The 22113-nt window shown below is 36.8% G+C and overlaps 1 protein-coding gene across 2 annotated transcripts in view; it reads right to left on the bottom strand.

Moving 5' to 3' along the window:
* Nucleotides 1–22113, bottom strand: part of PPP4R3A (protein phosphatase 4 regulatory subunit 3A) — a 45220-nt gene that overhangs the window by 15056 nt on the left and 8051 nt on the right. Inside the window, exons 2-4 of one of the 2 annotated variants that reach the window (XM_027638001.1) lie at nucleotides 21119–21174; nucleotides 11751–11849; nucleotides 8712–9329 (exon numbers count right to left, since the gene is read on the bottom strand). In XM_027638001.1, coding sequence (XP_027493802.1) covers nucleotides 8712–9329; nucleotides 11751–11849; nucleotides 21119–21174 — 773 coding nt within the window. Of the gene's footprint in view, nucleotides 1–8711; nucleotides 9330–11750; nucleotides 11850–13325; nucleotides 13387–21118; nucleotides 21175–22113 lie in introns of those variants that run through there. The other variant, XM_027638002.1, reaches the window with a different exon arrangement.

The raw sequence follows: 22113 nt of genomic DNA, 5'->3' as shown, positions 1-22113 counted from the left end.
ACACTCCTAAGAACAAGGAGACTGTTAAAACAGAAATAAACCTTGTGCCATCCTTTCCCCAGTATTATACAGAATTAAGACAGCACCTGCTTGAGAAAGATACCTGTACATCAGATATGAAGAGATTTTTTCAGAAATCTGCCAGTGTTCTTTCTTGTGAAGTCAGTAACACCATGTGCAATATCCCTCCATCCCAAAGCCACAGTGCAAGAAACCCAAATCACTTTGCTTATGTTTGCACCATGTAAAGCAAAACCATGAAAGCACTTCAGATACATCCACAAAAATTCTCTTATGTTGTGAATACCTCGGTACCTCATCCAGGCTCACCTTGAAACCCTGCTGAGAAAATGAATACCTCAGTTCTGACAGCATACCTTGCTAATGCTGCTATAACACTGCCACAACACAATCCAGGATCTCTACATGGCACTGCACAACACAGATAAACCCAAAATAGGCTGGTACAAGCTACTGCCCTACAAGGCGTTTCACCGCACTGTAAGGTAAACCCTAAATTTAGAATATGCCACGTTTCCTCTTGTCTGATCCTGTGCTGTGCTCCTAACCTGACCCAACAGTCATGTGACAATGAAAAATAAGGACTTCTGGACACAATTTCAGGTGCTATTTCTATGACTGCTTCAAAATCAAAACAAAAGAGACAGGAGAGGTCTCACTTGAAGTGTACCAAAATTCACTCTAGAGGATCAAGCACAGGAGATGTAAAGTTTGACTTTCAGATATCAACAGTCAAACATGTTCTAAACAACTACTAAGGTGTTTGATTTCAAGAAACATAACTTTAGCTTTGATGAGAGAATACCTGCTATCCAGCTGTTACATGGCTTTGTAACTTTTCTGTTCTAATATTTAACTCATTAGGTATCACAACATAACTAACCCACAGCAGAGATACTGACATACTTATTTACTGAAATAAAAGAAAAAAACAACAGAAACCAAAACAACCCCCCCCAAACTCAAGTTTTTTTGAAGAACATGCAGGTTATTCTCCATGATTAGCAATGCATTAAGAAAAGGTTACACAGTTTGATTTCATTTCTCTTATTTCTGTTTTGTTCAAGATGCAAAACTAATCCTAGCTATGAAAACTATGGAGAAGGTGCACACTTATCCCCAGTTGGAAATCATAACTCCTATTTCCATTCTCAGAGTGAAATCAACTTTTCACCTCTTCCATAATACCTGAGAATAACGGCAAGCCAATATCACAGAGATATCTCAGAATGATCACTGGGGAAAAACGATGGAAACGTCAGCATTTCAATATGTAACAGCCATGATTAGAGTGCTTCTGCATTAAAAAAAAAAGTATACAATATTACCCAAAGTATCAAATTGGGATTTTAAAGTCCAAATGTGGAAGGAGAGGAGACCCTGCGTTGTTGGTAACATGTGGGGTCTCATTTATGACCCACTGCAGTTACCAGAGACAGGGGTGGCTGGGGAAGCTGCACCTCCAGCACTACACAGCAGAGCAGGACAGGCAGGACCTGGCTGGGCAGGAAGGCACGGGCAGGACCCCAGCTTAGCTCTGGGACCAGATCCTGCCATGTCCCCAGCCAGTTCAAGAGGTGGTTGTCTGCAGCCAAGGGCAACCCACTCACCCTGTTACTGGGCTTGGGACTTGTAGAGGAAACTTTAACACTGGCAAGTGACAAATGTGTCAGTGCTGACACTTAATGTTTCAAGAAGAATTTGCAGAAGTTTGGTCTGTAATGATTTTTCAGCATTCAAAACTTATACTGCAATATAATATTTTACAATTCTGCATTACATATAATTTTGAAACATTCCCCATATCATGTCCTCTCCCAAACCCTATTAAACACATTGTACTTTGAAATTAATAAGATTATCTGAAAGCTCTAGGACTCAGAAAAACCATGATCTTTTTAAAATCAGACAAGATGAATCTGAGTGGTTTGAAACATCCCACCCTTACATGGATAATATGCAGTAAATGGCAGTTATTCCAAGAAAATAAAAACAACTTGTTACTAACTTCACAGTTATGGCTTAGCCCTGAAAAGCATTTAGCATTTATCTCATTCCAGATGCTTAATGAAAGGCAGACAGGTTGCTATACATGAGAAAAAACTTAGTCCTCTCACATTTATAGAAAAATTGTGATTGCAATGAATATTCTAAATACAAGGTTGTCTCTCTCAACATGTAAAATCACTGTCAAGGGCAGCATATCTAAAGATACATTCCTGAAGACCACCACCAGAATCTATGGAAACGCTCAGTCTGAGGGCAGAGTTCACATATTTTAGAAGTCACAAAGCACCAACACTGAATGTTAGAATTACACAAATTTATATGTTTTCTTTTTTCCCCAATTTATAGAAATCACCCAAAATACGCCTATGAAGTGAAAACAGTGCAAATGCATAATACTTTGCAGTATTTGGTCTCTTCATACAGATGAGTATCAGAACACATTTAGATGTATCTTAGAAGCTGCGAAGGCCACAACTGTTTTTCAAGAAAACAAAACTGCAAACGATAGTTTATGGGGTAATTGTACAATCTAGCTATTTTCCCCATGCACAGAAATTATTAGAAGTGCAACACTTAAACTATGTGTACACCAGACACCAAGTATATTCATTTATGCTTTTGCAAGATCTAGGTAGATGCTTCTAGGATTTAATACATTTCAAAACTTATGAAGATAAAATCAAGTCAGGCCAACTACTCCCTCAATCATTTATGACTTTAAAAACAAGAAAACCCACAGATAAAGTAGGGTCACAAAAAAAGACACTATTTACATTTGTGATTCAACTTTCAAAGCAGTTCTCCACCTCCCAAAAGGCACTTAAAAAAGGATTCTTCAAAACCAGGCCTCTCTTACATGTAAAATACTAAAAGTTATCAGATCAGCCATTGTGCTGTCTACTCTCTTATATGGGTCCGAATCATGGGTCATCCACCGTCACCACCTGTGTCTCCTAGAACGCTTCCATCGATGCTGTCTCTGCACAGTCCTAAACATCCACTGGTCAGATTATGTGACCAATACATCTGTTCTAGAACAAGCAGCAATCACAAGTATTGAGGCCATGTTGCTGAGAACACAGCTGTGCTGGGCAGGACACGTCTCCAGGATGAAGGACCACCGCCTCCCTAAGATCCTGCTCTATGGTGAACTTGCCACTGGCTGCTACAAGAGAGGAGCCCCAAAGAGAAGATACAAGGACTCCCTGAAACAACATCTCAGCCTTGGCCATATTGATCACCATAACTGGTCTACTCTGGCCTCCAAACGGGAGGTCTGGAGACCCACCATCTATAACGCTGCTGATGCTTTTGAGAAAGCACGCAGGATCACTCTAGAGGGGAAAAGGCAACACAGAAAGAACCGTCTCTTGCAGAATACACCACCTAAGGAGTCTTTCCCCTGGGCCTTTTGCAACCAGATGTGTCTATCTCGCATTGGCCTTTTTAGCCACCAGCGTGCTTGTAACAAATGTGGGTAGAGCCCTTCCCAAATCTTCATTCGTGAAGCCCAGCCATGATGATGATGATGATCAGATACTTTGTGCCTGTGATTACAGACAAATGACAAAAACCATCCCTTTCTCAAAAAAAACCCAGCCAAGAAACTCAACAATACCTAAGCAGGGAAGAGAGCATACCTTCCATCGCATTTTCCACCTCCATATTCATTTTGGGCAGAAACAGTGTTTTAGCCCATAAGGTGAAATTTTCATATGTTACCAGTGAACAGATAATTACAGCTTCAAACATACATTCCTTCCTGCTACCAGACCAGAAGATGTCTCAGTTTAAAATCTCCTTTATATCAGACTGCCTTTCCACACAGGCCTTCATCGGGCGCTACTTCCACTTGAATCAACAAGCTGAAACAGCAGTGGGATCCACCCAATCACTTCTGCAGTTTCTGCACACATGGAAAAACATCTTCTACAATGAAGAAGTTAATCCCAGAAATCAAAAGCATGCCCCACTTGCAAATATCTTTCACCAAGTCATTTACTCCAGGAAGTGGTATCCTTTTACACTTCATTGCAAGTTGTATTTTGCTGGAAGTTAATCTCCAGTTTTTCCTAAGTCAACTACTATAAAATAGTGGATTGGATTTGGGCAAAACCATCAAAATGCACTGACATGATTCTTCCTCTAAAACAACTACAGATAAATTACATTTACATCCATGTGTCTCAGTTAATAATAAGCAACTATCTGTAAAACTACTTTAAAAATTAAAATTCAGCTATTGTTATACATAAACCCAGTAAAATATACAGATGTACCTAAATGCCTGTAAGTTTTTAGTTCTTGAAAAGGGAGATAGGGACTACCAGTAATATCATTTCTGTCTTTAAAAAATCTGATTTCCCAGTACAGTAATACCACGTGATCACTGCTCTGCCAGGCACAAAAATTATTTTAACACGTCAAATCTTCCCCTTCTAATCTCAGCTTTTCTGAAAATAAAAAGACACTGAAGTCTAAATGTACATACCCAAAAGTAATGCAAACAATATTCTGCATTCTGGAAGATAAAAACCACTGCAGGATCTTGCTGGCAAAAAGAATATGCCAATGAGAAAGGGGGGAGAGAACAGACGGAAACAGTGTTTGCTCACTCTATGGCGCAGTTTTGCAAATTTTTGTTTTTTTAACAACTAGTTAATAATACAAAGGGAAAGAACTGGTGGCCTCCAGTGTGAACATTAGTATATATTTTTTAAATTGCAAAAGAGCGTCATATAAAGCAAGAAACACCACTTACCTGTCCCACCCCCACTCTCAAAACTTGGTGAACTCCATGTTTCAGCAAGGTTTCTTGGAGGCTATGACATCTCAAGACTAGAACAGGCTGGACCCCAAGCAGTAAGAGCATATTAGGAGGGGCTGAAATTGCAAAAAAATGTTATATACCTCTTTCGTATCTTACATACAGCAAATCACAAAACCTGCCATTGAGTATTTTCCACAGCAGGTTGGAAATAATTCTGCAGGCTGGAAATATTGCTTTCATGACTCTACTATTTATCATGGAACAACAGTAATTAGTTTAGTGAGATGTTGACATGCTCACTTAAAATGACAGTTCTTATGAAATTATATCACAAATAAACTAGCCTCCATTTGCCAGAAAAGCCCATCAGTGTAAGCATTTTTATAAATATTATGGGAAAGCCAACCTTCATGAAGAAGGTAGGAGGAATACAGTTCATAAGGATAAGTGCCAACCATTACCTAGTCTCTATTTTTAGTTTTACCACAGAGGGGTAACAGTTATTTACCTACTAAAGAAAGCAAAATCATGGGAGCAGGTATCTTCTATGACTACAGAATTTGTTTTTCCTTAAACACGTCCAAAATCTCCCTGATAAAGCCAGAACTCTTAAGAATCAGCATGTTCTCATTTACAGAATTCACTAGTTATAACTGAAAAACTGACCTAAAAGGTCAATGACCTTTAATGACCCTAAATGGCCCATCTTGACAGCAAATGCCTTAAATAAAACACAGTGGTAGTTTTGAGTAAATTCACTCAGCCTGCCTAAAAGTATAAGACACAATCTACAGAGTCTTGTAGAAATTTCTGGTCACTTCCCTGAAACTAAGGTATGGCTGAGTTGACAAGAGGGTACTACAAAATGCCACTCTGGTTAATACACAGCCTGACATGGAAAGGCCTCTTTAGAGCTCATTTTTTTTCATGATGGATGTAACAGTTTTTCTTTTCCTTTTCTTCACAGCCAGCAAAAGAGAAAAGAACAGAACACAAAACCACTCAGTTGTACATGCAATAGTTGCAGTATGTCACAGGATATCAACTACTCAGGGAGTTTACTTTTATTCTGAGAAGTAAAATTTCTCAAAAGGAGATATCTTTTGTCACATCCTCAATGGTCCAGGAGAGACAACCTAAAGTCAACAGCAGAGGCATTAACAACCTATATTATGCATCAACTAAGAACTTGAGACCTTGTCCACAGCTCCCAAGAAACTACCATGAAGCATTCTAGAGCCTTTTCAATTAATAATGACTTACAAAAGAAACCACTTAAGTACACATGTAGGGTTAGTGAGCACCAAGATCTCGTAATATCTACAATAATGAATGCCAGGAATTCCAGAGAACTTTAAATCTTTCATGAAGTAACACCCCCTCCACATACACTAAAGTATTCTCATACAACCAGCTACAGAAATGCATGTTAAACCATACACAAATGGAAGAAAGACCTTAGGAATTAATTACAGAACTGAAATCAACAAAAACAGTCTTTTAATTTTGTTCTTAAAGCATTATTTATTCTGCTTAAAGAAATAAGAAGGAACAGTATCATACATTTTATATGCAGAGTGTAGGAATAAGGAGTGAAATGAAACTTTAGAGAGCAGAGATTACAGAAAAGGGCAACCTGACATATTCCTCTACAAATAAACAAAAAAACAAATGCCTGGTAAACAGGCTGAAACCTTGGTTTAGAGCTACACTGCAAGAACTTGAAAAATCATCAGTGGAGCCTTTTAAACTCTTAAAAATGCAATGGACATATAATTTGTGACAGTCTAATTCTCTCAAAATCAAAACTGATCAACAATGTCAAATGATTTCCAACAGATTCTTATTTACAGATTCAGGGAGTTCCCACTCCCTGCTATAGAGCTTTACTGTTAAAGTACTAGGAAATGCAATATAGCACAGGATGTATTATCTTTCTTGTGTGCTACCACTCTTGGCTCCTCAAAGCTGTAGAAAGCACTTGGACAATCTGAAATATTTATCTAACTCTGAAATGCACTGTTAATTCTTCTGGTTCCCACACACATGGAGTTCACTTTATTCTCAACCACAGACAACAGCAACAGAAGTGAAGGTTCAGAAATCCGCAGTCACACAACAAACCACAACCAGCCCTGAGCATCTATTTCACCTCTAAACTGCAACTAACAAGTCTGGCACCCACACTAAACCTTGCTATTGGAACCAAAACTTACCCTGTATCTATTAACCTAACACAGGTTGTAAGAGACAGAATCAAGGAAACTCATCAGTCACTAGTCCTCAATAAAGTTATCTTGGGATGTCTGGCAAACACACCCTTAACGATTTTGCCGGATCAGGTCCTCTTTTTCCTTACCCAGTTTCCTTTTCAAAGTTCAAGATCCCTCAGAATCAGCCACTGTCACCAAGACTCCTGAGTAATTCTTCCCCTCCTCCTCCTCCAGCCAAAATGTATCATCCTCAGAAATTTGCAACCCTTGCAAAGACATTTTATGAGAGTATGACTACCAGTCATATTGGATACTCAAGTTGAGACCCCTTAACTGAATTTTTTTGGCATTCTCTCACAGTCAGGCTTGTTAACTTTCTCAAATTCACTGCTCCAAAATGATTAAGGTCTTCTGTTCCAGATAAGCAACTGTGACTTTGTTCATCAAGGACACACATCTGGACATGAACAGTTTGGTTCAGCCGAGCATAAGGCAGAGCCCAGTACTACTGAAGATGCCCCAGGTATTCCATCAGGCCTCCAGTGGCTGCTCCAATGCCTGATTCACAGGTCCACCAGGCATGTGCCTCAGCGGCAAGGTCTGGGTGATGACTTCCACATCTGGCTGCTTATCAAACACTCCACATGTGGATATGACATATTAAGGCTCCAAGGGAGTGGATGGTGGATGAAAAGTTGTGAGGCCTGGTTTTGACAATTATTTCCTATATGAGCTTGCAAAAGGACTTTTCACTCTCCTTTGCTGTATTTTCAATGAGATTATACAGAGTTCATCCTGAGAGTCAAACTGAAGATAAATATGATTAAGGTAATCAGTAACATCTAGCACTAAGTCCATTTCTTCAGATCAGACAACCTCTACAAAGGCAGTGGCTATTCATTCATTAAACACTAGGAGAATTAAGATAATTAAGATAATTAACTTCTATAAACAAAAAATATATGTGCTGAGTTTGCTGGAAGATTTAGGAAGCTCCCTTGCTTCTAACACTGTTCAAGAAGTTCATGGGTTGTTGTAGAATACTAAAGACATGTTGGTAAGATATCTGCAGCATCATATAATCTCATTACATTTGCAATAAGATACTTCAGGAAAAACTGGTAATTCCAAGCAGCATTATTTAGGGACTTATTAAGATAAACTCAGAAAACATTCAAGCACCTAAGGCAGTGTTGTGTTCTTCACCTGTACTTTCCAAACAACTAACTTAATTTACTTCAAAAATAGCAACAGTTACATCCTGGTAGGAGACTGTATTGCGAAATTTAGGCAAAGTAATTTAATTTTTTTTTCATGGTAACATGACAAAAAATATCCTTAAGTCTAGTGACTAAAAAGTCCCAAAATACAGGAAACCTTCAACCCTCAAAATTCCTACTAAAGTCAATGCTTCAAAATGCAAACAATACTATTCATTCGAAACAACCTTATTCAAGATTCTACATGTTTTCTCCATTTAAATAGTTACAGAGAATCTAATCCAAAACCAGACATAAGAACATATTTTTAACAACTCAGTGCTCAAATCCACATTTTTTCTGTCATATTCCACAATCACTTTGAGAATCACAGAAGTGAAGTTTCCACCAAAGCACCTCAGTTTTTCCAAGAATAATTAATTATCCAACTTTCTGTGCCCAAGTGCAAATAAGAGACTATGAAATTCTGAAACTTACCTGTAACATACCAACTATTTCCACTTTATTAAAAAAGATGAAAGAATGAAGTGTTGATAGCATATTTTCCTCAAAAACTGAGGGAGTGGGTAGGACCATATCTTGAATATACTGTACTCTGTATGTCTGATGTATTTTTTGCTTCAGCTCTGGATCAGATATAGGTATCACTTCTTTAAATTTTGCTGTTTTAGTCAGAAATTCCCTGTGTTTCCGTGACTGTGATAAAGACGGATCGTATTCTAGGCATCCAATTACGTCCATTATACATTCCTCGGAAAACATGACTTCAAAAAGTGCAGTTCTGTTCAAAAGGAAAATTCCCTTGATAATTTCATATAAGTGGTGTAGTCCTTCGATGTTCTCCAAGTCTTCGCACACATGAAAAATTTCTAAGAGCTTCTTTATATAACCCTCATTTTCCAGTGCTAGCGCGAGTTTTTCACGGCGTAATGGCGAAGGCAGGGAAGATGCCACAAGTTCTGCAATCTCTTCTAGTCGACTAAGTTCACAAGATGGCAATTCTAGACCTGGTGATGACATATCATCGAAACGTTCTTCCTCAGATTCATCAACAAGGTCCTGAGTAATATCAACAGAAGGGTCTTTGCCTTGAACCTACAAAATAAAATTTGTCAAAAAAGTGGAGTTTAATTTTACTGCTGCTTGACTGCTTTTTTAAAAACATCATTTCAAGTATCACATGCTTTTTCTCTGTACGGGCAAAAGAGAAGTGCAAATCCAAGTTTGACACTGAGTATAGCTGGTTTGGAAAATAAAGAGATGATGAAAAGATTTTTTCAAACAGAAGGCTTTAAAAAATTATATCTACATTAGACATTTAATTTTATTTATTTTCTAAAAAAAGAATGAAGAAAAAAGCTACATTTTATAAGTACTTCAAATAAAAACAGAAATTCATAATTACTAATATGGATGGCAACTTTTTAATACACTACTAAACTAAGCTATGTTTCCACTCTTTATTCTCTGCAGACAGATTTTTAAATGCAAATCAGTATTACATTATTGCAGTGACCGCTTTAAACACTTATCTATAGGCTGTTAACTGCTCTCAATGCTTTTGAAAGCTTTCGCTACCTCGAACAGAGGAGAGAGGCCAGCCTTGCTAATTTAATTGTTATTTTCAGTTCTGGAGACCTGCAAGTCAAACTCTGTTACTGTGCACTTTCTAAATACTCTACAGACACAGAATCCCCTCATAAGAACAGAAAAGCCCAAACGTTGACAAAAGAGTAGTGGAAAACTGACTGTCAGAAAAACAAGGCGCAGGACCTGCAAAGACCTCTCTAGAGATCTGAGGAAATGTGGAAAGTACAAATTAGTGAAAAAAACTGACAGATGCTTGGGCACCAGAGCGTATGATCTTTAATGACATCTTAATTTTAGCATCTGCTTGGAGTCTGATGTGTCAAATTCAGAAAGGCACTGCTGTGCAGAGCAGTAGAAGATAGTGTTCTTTTTCATCCTGAAAATCGGCAAAAAAATCCCTGGGAGAAATAATACTTCATTTGTAACAGCAAGCCTATACTTCGATTAAAATCCAAAACACTGTTAAAAACCACATATTGTCCTGCTTATACATCAGCAACCACTTTCACTATAAATGGTATCAAAGTTGTCCTTTTAGAAGAAGTTTTCATGATTGAGAAAGCTTAAGATCTATAAAGTACACCAGACACAAATACAATAGCGTGGCCTCAAAACAGGATGTAAAGACACTGGTTTCCTACAGAAATATTAGATCTTTATATGAGGGTGAGGAAGCTGGGCTTCTTATCTGGGTGTTTCCCAAGAACACAACTTCCCTTTCTCCCCATTTTGTTTCTGTCCCCAACTTTCAGTCCATTGACTGCTAAGGTTCCTGGAAATGTTTCTGTACTTATTTACATAAGTTTCTCTACTTATTTATTTAAGTGGTAAACTACTGAAAATACTCATTCCTAAAAAAAGGAATAATCTAGACACATGCCACTACAAAACCAGATTTTTTTTGCTTTACTTCTGAAATCAGTGAGAATGAATTCCAAAAGACAGAGTGGAGAAAGCTAGAGGTTTGTTAAGAACAGAAACAGCACACAGAGAGCAATTTAGACTAATTTAGAGAAGTCCCACATAATGTAGCAGAGAATTAAGAAAAGTTGTAATGTTTGGAATGGAAGAAAAAACCCAAATAAGAACTGACAAAGTGAACTAACAGCAGTGAATATACTGATTAAACTCTTTTAGGTATTGGTCAACAGTTAATACCTGACCAAATATTATCCATAAGCAATACTGATGCACTGACTATACAGTCATCTGATCTCAGTGGTAAAACATATGTTAAAATATATACATGTTACATATAAATTGTTTGATTTCTTAAAGCTGTATCTTTAAGGTGATAACACAGGGATAGAGCTATCTCCAACTTCAACTATCACATCAATCTTTCATAGCCTGGAAACATTTACATGGAAAAAGTTCTGAGAGGCACTCAATATTCCCCTCACCTGAAACAGAAGAATGAGAAATGCAGAAAGAGAAATGTAAATAAGATACTGTTTTATTATATATACCATATATAAAATAATACATTAGGGTATATATTTAATAAGAAATATATTATAAATTCACAAAGAGCTCGCATACATTCTTCTCTCTACAATACAGCTTTGATAGGTAATCTTTTCCCTTTTGGCCAACTTGGAAAAAGTTAATTATGGTGTTAATTGTTATGAAACTTTTTCAGAGTTACACTTCCTTGGGTGATAATAGAGATGAAGAGTTATGTTAAGCAATAAAACCTGAAAATGTTCTAAAAGAATACCCAAAACATAGATTAAGTTTGTATTAAATTTCCAGAGGAAGGAGAAAATGTTCAAATTCAAAAATGCAAAATCTGGGAGAGGTGGTTAAAACAATAGTTTTTACCATCTACTGTGTTCAGATTCATCTCTTAGAACAGCCTAAAAAGTCTGAACACAAACATTAGGATGAATTAGGTCGTCTCAATCTTACATTTATCAAACTTACCTGACATATTTTTTCCCATATTTCATCACATCCTGCTTTTTCTTGAAAGCTAAGTGCCAAATCATAATTTTCAGCTTCAGACCACACAATCAAGGTATCCTTTAAAGAGAAGAGGAGTATTTTCAGGCAATGTATTTCAGTGTTTAAAGAGTAAAATTTTAAAATAAAAACAGGCTGAGACCTAATTCTGACAGGATAGTATTACAACACAAACGTAATCATCATACTTTTTAAAATGTTTATATGTTCTAAGATTCTTAGGATTAAAAAGATTGCTGCATAAATCAGAACAAAGAAGTTTCAGAAAGATACTGAAGTCTTATTTCTTATTTCACGTGACCACAATACCGTAAATCTCAAAAAGGCTGATCCAGAACACCCACTTCTACCTCAATGCACCCTCTGATAAAATACAATAACAACAGCAACGGGGTTTGTGGCTTTTATGTTTGGGGTTTTTTAAAAAATGTTTCAACTGGATCACATAAAACTGCACTTCTTCTTTAGGATCAAAGTTACAATCTTTTTTTTCCATTTTTATAGGCCCCAGAAGACACTGTGCTAATGCACAGAACAGTTGCTTAAAAGGCAGCCCCAAGAGGGCTACAAGCTTTAAAGAACAGAAACCTGAATAAGCACAGTTAACTCCCTGAGAGTACACACACCTTTACAGAGCCACACACAGGAGCTTTACTTATTCCAAACCACAATTCTGGAAGGAAGTTTTGCCCTAGATTTCTAGAAATTAGTTGAAGCCGTGCTTAGCTGTATGTACTACCCAGACACTTCAGCTCTCATCTACAAGAGAGAGAGTTCAAGAGTTTATCAGAGCCCTCATACTGCATGCAAACCCAATATATGAAAGTGGCAGCTGATGCTGCAAACAGCAATGTCACACACTGATAAGGCATTTGATGAAGTAGCTAACAGTCTGCTAAATAACTCTCAGAATAACTAAATAAAAAATACAAATAAATTAATAAATAAAATTAAAAGCAGAAAATAAAATCGGCATTATTTACACATCCTGAATCAAGTTTTATTTAAAGTCTTTTTGTCTTCCTATAACAGCTAAAAGATAGCCACAGTAAATATATATAGCTCCATGAAACTGTGTCATGTCAGCTAAATACCAAACTGTGCCTTTACTCACTAGGACAAGGGACATGAGGATTTTTCTACTTGTATTTCAATGGGAACATAAAATAAAGGATTTTTATTTCATTAAGTATAGATTTTGCTTACAGTGATTATTCCTAAAGAAATTAATTTTAAATATTTGCAAAAGCACTATAAGTTGCAAAGCATTTATAAAGTTTAATACAGTTTATTAATTAGACTTAATTTGCTTCAAATACTAAAATGAACACTGAGGATAAAGAGAAATCTTAGACTTAGATTTTGTTATGCACTTACGAGAAAATTCCTTAAACTAAACTATAATGTAAATAGTGCCATCAGCTAGATCCATTAGGATTATCAAGCAATACAATATAATCAATTTGCCATTACCAGAGCAGCTATACTGCTTCAGAGGCACTAATGGCTTTACCTTGTAAATGGCAAATAGTTTACCTTTTCCTTTTCCAAATGGTTGAGGAAGAGGTGGTACACAGAAGAAAGGGATTTAGGAAGACCACCTCCAAAATACAAAAGGAAGAAAAAAATCATAATTAACAGCTTATTCTCTACAAGGTCATGGTGCAAAAACTCTGGTAATAACAGATTGACAGCACTTGGTACTGCTGGCTCCTATAGAGCAAGAAAAATAACTTTACAAAAATCTAAAAAGTGAAGGTCAAACCCCCAAATTTTTTTGTTTATCATCTGTTAAAAACAGTATGTATCTTACTGCAGTATTCATTGTGGGTATCAGGTTCAAATTCTAATACATTAATCTCTTCAATTAGTATTTATACTGCAGTAATTTTCAAGGCCATTGTCTCATTAGCTCCACACTGGGTAGTGCTTATTTAATCAAAAACCAAAAAACTCAACTAACCCTAACACCACATTTTAAGTAGATCGTAGCAGAACTTGCAACTTTCCCATCGAATTTTACTCCACTGAAGTCAAAGTGGTTAGATTTCTAAGCAAGCCATTTTCCAAAAGAAGATCAAAATACACTTTCTTCTTGATAAAGAAAATGACTAACAAATAGTGAAATGATTACTTTTAAAACCTACTTTTGAAAACTACAGTCACAGATGTACAGCAATTGCTCTTGTTAAACAAGATCACCTACTGCTAAACATGGAAGTTCACACCTCTACACATTCTGATTTTTTAAATTTACTACTTCTTTGGAAAACAAAACAAAAAACTGCTGAAAGAAATTATCTGAGCAACAGAGCAATAATTTAATTTACCAATACCAGAAAAGCATTTTCCAATTGCCAACATTAACAATATAAACTTATCTGTTGTCTTATCACACAAGTGTTTCATATTATAGATTATTATCAGTTACTCAACAGAAATCTACCAATTGCTACTCTCTGATCTTTGGGAAACAGTATTTGTTTGTACAACCTTTCTTGCCCGAAAGGTCTTTTAAAAAGAGAACATGAAACAGAGTGACAACAGCACTTCGCTCTGTCTCATAATACACAGTTCTGTCAAAGTTTAAATTCACTGTTAAATGCAGACAGTTCTGAATGTAATTTCATTTTGTTAATCCTACAAAGCTTATAATCGTCAAAAAGAAGAGCAGCACAAAACTTAGACGTGTATGAAGAAATGACTAAAGGAAATTCTAAATGTAGAGATAAAAAAAATGCATGAATAATAGTATTGCTTATGCTTGTTTTAAGAATAAAATCTATGTGCTTGATCTAAAATCTCCTCAGTATAATCTGAACCCACTAACTACTCTGGATCTCTCAGCTATGGAATAAGACTATATGTTGCTTTCAAATATCAAACATTACTTCATTTAACTCCAGAAAGCAACTGAAATTTCTTAAGAATGGCTTCTCCATTTCAAGAGAAAACAGGAGCGTGGATGAATATGCTTAGTAATAGTAGCTACTGGTTAGAGAGGTAAGGAGATGAGTCTTGCATATAACGCCTTGATGAGCATAAAAATCTTCAATTTTATATGATTCATGGAAGTTCTGGCTCAGTTTGATCAAAAACATGTCCTTTGTTTTTGCATTACATACCAAACGTTAGCCTCTACACAAGGAAGTGGATGGTATGATTAAAACATGTCAAATTTGTTCTTATCTAGCTCATCATTAAACACAATTTGAATGTGAAACTGCAGTATTAAATGTCAGTTGTGTGAATTGTCATAAACATGGACAGATGTTTTATCATTGTAGGTTTTTATACTGAGTGCTCTGCAAGAATTCCAGCATCCTAGCTCCTCACTTTTTTCAAGATGCGCCACAGTTCTTGGCAAGATCTTTTTTACACAGGATGATAATCAGGAGCTATTTATGTGGAGTTCACAATCTTATCTCAAGCTTGAAAATCATTTGCTGCTTTTCAAGACAGTATTTTGACGGTAGTGCCAGTTGGATGTGTCATCACCATCTTAGCCCATACAAAATCTGCTGGTCTCCCCCAGAGCAATTATGTGAATTTGTCTTCTTTCATATTAGTGTTCACATTATGACTGCACAGATGAAATCAGGAATTTTTAAACGTAACCAGAAGTTTTAAGCACAGCTTCTTTTTAGGAAACCTGTGTATTTAACGTTCCCATAAAGAGGTATTAATCATTTTTATCAATGGAGGGTAACTTTGTACACTCTAATCCTGATAAGGACACAGCCTGAGGCAACAACTCAGAATGCAATTGGAGATTTCTGTGCTGCTTCTCTCGCTTCTGGCTGCATCAAGCCCACACGAAGCACATTCTCATTAGTTAGAGGTTTTCAAGGAAGTACTACTGTGTGCTACAGTTTTATTTGAGACTTCATGCCTAGAGGAGCTAACCTTCAAACATACTACTGCAGTAGTTCAAGCCAGGAGGCAGTGGCAATTGTACTTAAAAGAAATCTACCCTCTGACTTCTCATTTTTTGAAACTATTGCCAAAAGGCTTCTTACTTTCCTCAAGCGTAAAAAGTTGTTGAATACACACTATCAGTCTAAAGTTCTTGCCATAACAGTCACTAGAAGTCACATGTTTATTACACATTAAATCAGTTTTATTTAACAATTAGAAGGTTGATTAGCAGGTGTGTTATACAGCATTCACATGATCTCCAAAGCAAGCCCTGGGATTTCATAGTGAAGAATTTCAGACCAACTAGTACTCAGGATTTCATTCTGCTGTAAAACTAAGATTTCTTTCCTAATGTGATAAAATTAACAGAACTGTTACTGTTTGACCATGAACTCTCACTGCTGTTCATGTCCAGGGAGAACACCAGCCTCCTCTGTAGCTCCAAAACTTTCTCTTGGCACACCTATAAGATTTAGGTTACACTCAAGAAGTAGTAATCCCCTACATTAGACAGGTCTTTCATAAATTCCTGCTTTCAGTCTTAAAAAGCACATGAATTTTTTCCTACTAGCCCTCAAATGATTCAGGCCTATGACACCTTCCTGGCCCACACTGAAAGTTCAACACAGTAAGGCTGTTTCTCCCCCTCTCGGACTGCCTGATTGTTAGTTCCTTATCTAGGCACTTATACTGTTTACAGTCACAGACACTTTCCTGGACATGCAAAGCCACCTTTCAACATCTTCCTATGTAAATATTTACAATCAAAAGTACAATTTCATAAGCAGGCTTCTGTTTAAGAAATAAACTACTGGCACTACCCAGGTTTTTTAAGGTAAATACATAGTTACTGCGGTAGGTCGTGGCAGAATCTTCGGGCTAAAAAAGTCACTCAAGTAATGTAATATAAAGTTTCAATTCTGCCTTTGGTTTTATGCATTTCCTCACCTGGAACCTGGTTATCTAGATGTGCTACCAATATATCCCTAAAACTGGACTACACTCATATTCAGACTGTGTTCTGCTAGCTTCCATGAAAGCTCAACAGTCATACATGACTTTTCAGTTAGTGATTTCACAGCTGCATTCCCGTGAATCGCGAGGAATAAAATCAATTTATCAGTTCTGTAACAGAACCTTGACTCACTGGCCTAATAACCATACCAAGCAACAGCAGAAAAATCAGATTACACATGAAAAGAGACACAAAGGAAAAGAAACATATTAATTTAAAACAGATGAACTGGCCCAGCCAAAACCCAAGAGCAACCTATCCCCTTTTTTATCCCCTCAGCCCACAAAGCCACATATTTTTCCTTACTAAGTTGGCTATAATAGGCACAAATTTTATTGAAATAGTTTCACTGTTGGCTCACTTGTCGTGACAGCAAAGATAGGAAGTGCATCTTCTCTGAGCATTCTGCCAGTGCCTTTCTGGATCTTTTCAAAGTTTGGTTTCTTTATTAATAAGCCTGCTCTCCATCATTCAAGGATGACCACCTTCAATCAAGTTACATAGCTATTAGATGGTACTCTCAATGAGTTTTAAGCTTTGTATTATCATGAGGAACTGAAAAAGAGGCTGCAAAAGCAAGGGACATGACTCTTCTAGTGCAGAAGCAAGACTCTGTAGCAGGAAGCTGTGAGCAACTCAAGTCTTCCTTGTTTCAGGCATAAAAAGGGATGCAATACAAACTTCATCATTCGGTTACAGGATGTTCATGGATGTATCTCAAGTACAGCTGAGGATATAAGTCTTTATTGTTCTATTGTTAAAGCATTGCCAAAGTATATTGAGAAGTGTATACCCGACTTTTCTCCCTAGATAAATCTATGTAAATATTTTTTTTCTCCTTTAGGGTTGCGTAGGAGGAGGTGTGTTCTCCTAATATACTACTGCAATTTGTTTTCTGAATAAGGATCCCTTGCTTAAGAACAGCATCTGTCACTAGCATTCTGAAATTTCAATGCCTCCAAAAAAATACCCCACAATTAAAATACCTTCTACCTTTACTAGGATATTAAGAAAACAATCAAAAACAGAAGAGGAAAACCAAGTATTCCATGTGTGACCCAACAATGCATTGTATAATTAAATTTCACTTATTAAACAAAATTTGTTTTCAAGCTGTGTGCTACTACTTACCCAGTAATTAAATCCAGTATATTCCATGGCAGTTATAGGACTATTATCTAACATTTTACAATAAGAATACCAACACAACATATAGCTATAAACAAGAATACAAGTCAGGCGTCCAAGTGGCTGTACTGATGCACATTTTGCTTTTCCTGAAGAAGTTTTTGCCTACAAACAGTACCTTAACATAAGAAATATTAAGTCCTTTTTCTGAGCCACAGGACATTAGTTTCTCAAGTCATTTTCTTTCTAGCTTGTTTTCCTCATATGGGTTCCTTTCTTCTACTTCTAGTATAAGTAATGATGAGTTTGCCAAGAAGTACATGGTTCAGAGCATCCAGAAACTTCCACTAGTAGCAACTCTATGTTGCAGACTCAGATATACAGACATATCTTTCTTTTTGAACACACAGCAGAAAATGACTCTTCATTGTGACAAAGACTAATTTATTTGACTAGTGAAAGGGTAGTTAAAAGACTGTCTATATGTTCCATGCTTTAAGGAATTATTTCAAACCTCCAGATGGCAGATAAGTCTGGGAAGACTGGAAACTAGACCATGCAAGCTGAAGTATATCTCAGGTTGATGTATGATAAATGAGTCCCTGAGCAGGACTCAAGATCTCCCAAAGTACTCTTTCTCTCTTAAAGGAAAGGCAGACAGTTGTATTTACCACCATAAAGGGGCAATCATTGCTTTCAATCCTAAACACCAAGAAATATAAACCAGACAAAATTACACTAGAAGCTCAGGTTAAGAAGGTATAGCTTTTGTTGGTTTTGGGGGTTTTCTGTTTGGTTTGTTGTTTTGTTTTTTTGGTTAGGGTTTTTTGTTTAATTTCCATGGATGTTTTACACATCAAGGAACAGAGGCAGCAAGGCAAACTTGCCATCAGGTCTTATCTATTTTGATAAATAATTATCTAAGCTGTGCAGTTACTAAAATGCACATGTGTATACCATGAGATTGTGTAATTTGCAATATCAACAATTAATGAGACCATCTGTTTCACACGGGCACTAATAGTGCAGCATAGGTAGAAGGTTCTTTCACCAGTGGAAGAACTTCACTGTTTATCACAAAGGTATCTATCAGGCTTTTGTTGAAGGATCCAAAAGCAACTGGCACAGCAAGTTTCTGCAAGTTACCACACACTGTCTCTCCTTCCTTGCAATCACACATTTCGGCTGGTCCAATAAAAGACTGTTTGGGCTGACATGAGGTTTGTAAAAAGAAACAAAGTCAGAACTCATCCACTTATTCCATTAGATATCTGAAGTGCCCACAAGCCACGCGCTGAGTACGTTACAGTAAAAACAGACATACTGCTAAGTACCCCTTACAATGGAATGGAGGTTCACCCTCACAACAAAATTCTAAGATAAAAGTCTGGTAAGACCATAACACCAGGCAGTTCCTTTGAAGTTTTAAGTCTTACATTATTGAAATTTTGTAAGCACAACTAACAATTGCAGGTAAACTCAAAAGCAAGTCTTCTGTCTCAGGCTGCAACCTCACCAGTACATGAGGCGACGTAAGTGGCCTCCTGCAGTCAGAAAGAAAGATCTCATGCACTCTTCAATCTCAGTTCCACAAATGGATCTGTGTAAGGTGGCTTGAAACTTCTGCCAACAGAGAGTTACCGGGTTTTGAAGAGGGATGTGGAGTACCAAATTGATTTTCATGTGGTTTCCTGAGTTTAGGTAGTTCAGAGTTCTAGAAGCTACTCCTCATTTCAAGTGCTAAGCTCCAAGCTTAGTTCACATGGAATCAGGTTTAAACTCTGAACTTGCATTTTACTCAGGGAATGGATAAGTAGACCTCACATGAAAAATAACAGGCTACAAAGCAGATTCAATATACACACCAAGAAACATTTGGCATTTCTAAGGCTCAGAGTGGAGTCCTACATTCAGTCTATATTAGATACTGCTTTGCTTAAATAATACGAACAATCCACCTGCAATTATAAATTTCTGTCTACGCAGCATTTGAAAACTTTAAGAACAGCACTCTTTCTTCTCCAGCACAGAAAATGTAGGGCTGTTCTAAGGGGACAGATTCATATTTAATATTTTTATTTCTCTAACCCTGTTTTCACACAATGGCCAGTACTGACTTGTGCAGTGCTAGATTACAACAGGTCTGACCCAGAGTAGCAAATGCTGTTACACTGACAGGTAGGTATTTGTGGTGGTTTGCACCAATCTCACAATTTTCTGCCGACTTGAAGTAGGTTTTGTGTCTGATCTGGCATAAAGCCTACTGATACAAAGCTCACCCCTCAATGCTCTTTGAACAGATTTAAGCCAGCAAAGTAAGTTTACACTAGATCAGCACTTTATGCCATAGAAGTGTGAAATATTCAGTGTCATTTAAGGAGTCCTAAAGCTCAAGTTACTGTATTGTAGAACCATGACCTCAAGCTAGTCAGGATTATAGCTAAATCTTAGTCTGTTTAGCATTTTTGCTGGAATTGACTCTTCAAACCCACATTGGCCTTATCAGTTGTTCAGTACAGGTTGTTTATATGGCGCATGATGAATTATATCAAGAGACAGATACAGGTTAAGTTTTTCAAGGAAGGATATTTTTAGCCCATATTGATTGTCCCCATTCAGTTCAACACACAATCCCACGAACAGCTGCAGCCACACAACCATCGGGACTGCCAGTGAGCAAAACAACAGCATGTTTATGCCTGCAATAAACTGTTAAAGCAGAGTGTTTTAATACATTAACTGTACTTGACAAGATTTTAGCAAGTCTGAGCTGATCAGTTTTTTATTTATACAGAATGCTTTGAAGCAGTATTAACCCATATTCACATTCCAAGTAAAGAAAACACACGTTAACATGTAAATAGCTTTAAAGCCTTCTAGTCTTCTCCTGAATAAAACTACATTGAAAGTTGTAGCATCTGAAGCATAAAGAAGAAAAACAGCCAGATGACACTAAGTTTCAGATACTATAAACCTCAGGAACTTCAGCTACCTCGTGATTTTCACAATTATGTTTTACCTGTCTCTGCCAGAGCAATTTCTGATGCAAAACAGAGTGCAAATTATCCATAAACTTCACAAAAAACACAGAGAAATAACAAATGAATCATGAAATGCACAAAAATGGTGCAAACTACTTTGCCTCCAATTTTTGGTACAAGAACATAAAATACAATTTGCAATAGAGGAAAAAAAATTACTGTATTGCAAGACTGTTGATTGTACTGTTAAAGAACCTGCCTTTAAGCAAGAGGAAAAGTATGTTTACCTGTTGCTTCTGGTATGCAGTGTTCGGATTGATTTTGGACTCCAAAAGAAGAGAGCCTAGAAAATAAAAAGTTCCACTTATTTACATGTGTACACTTACATTTACTAAAATTTTAATCTCCACATGAACTTTCTGACTGTTCTTTCCCTGAGCAGGTTATTAACACCTTTCCTCCCAACAATAAGCCTGTTAACCCCTATTCTTGAGCTTTATATTTCATCCATCCCTCAAAGATATTGTTCACATAGTTCAGAACAATTAAGAGTGCTCTGAGGACTGAATTTTAAACCTCTTTCTTATTCTGAGTAATGACTTCCACGAAAAAATTTTTAGAGATTATAAAGTCTGCAAAAAGTCAGTACACCAAAAACATCACAACTGCTTTCCACAGAATATCTGTGATTGTTCCATGTGAAATTTGTAATCACCTGGTATTTGTAAAGGTTAGCTAAAACACTTTTTTTACCTGGGAAACTTACCTAGAAACTAATGCTTAGAGAGTGGCAATCACTGTGACTGCCAATACTAAAAAACTTCACACATGATAAATTTAGGAACAATGTTTTCACAGCAGCTTATACTGATTTAAGACATAGAAGAGCAATTCCATTCTCACATCTGTGTATTTTTTCCCTTCTTTTTACATAAGCGTTGGCATTAACCTGTCAATTTGGATGATGTGAAGGGGTGATCTAAGTGAAAACAACCCTTAAAACACTTTTTTCCTTGGTCCAAACACTTCTCCCATCCACCTTGCTGCTCAGCTGCACTAACCCTTTACGTGACTTAAATTTACGTATCTGCAGAGCTGCACTAAGCATACATGAAGAAATATTGATAAGTTAACTTGCATAGTCAATCTTATAATTAAAACATAAGGCTGCAAGTACCCCTTTTAAGCGGCACTTCTCCATTCACTCACCTATTTAAATTTATTCCTTAAGAAGAGTCCAAACTTGAAGTGTCAACTTCTCAGTTTCATGGTTATAGTTCTA

The sequence above is a fragment of the Corapipo altera genome, unplaced genomic scaffold (genome assembly GCF_003945725.1).
Source record: "Corapipo altera isolate COAL_440 unplaced genomic scaffold, ASM394572v1 23, whole genome shotgun sequence".
Lineage (NCBI taxonomy): Eukaryota > Metazoa > Chordata > Aves > Passeriformes > Pipridae > Corapipo > Corapipo altera.
The sequence above is the reverse complement of the archived record's forward strand: the minus strand, read 5'-3'. Positions and strand labels throughout refer to the sequence as shown.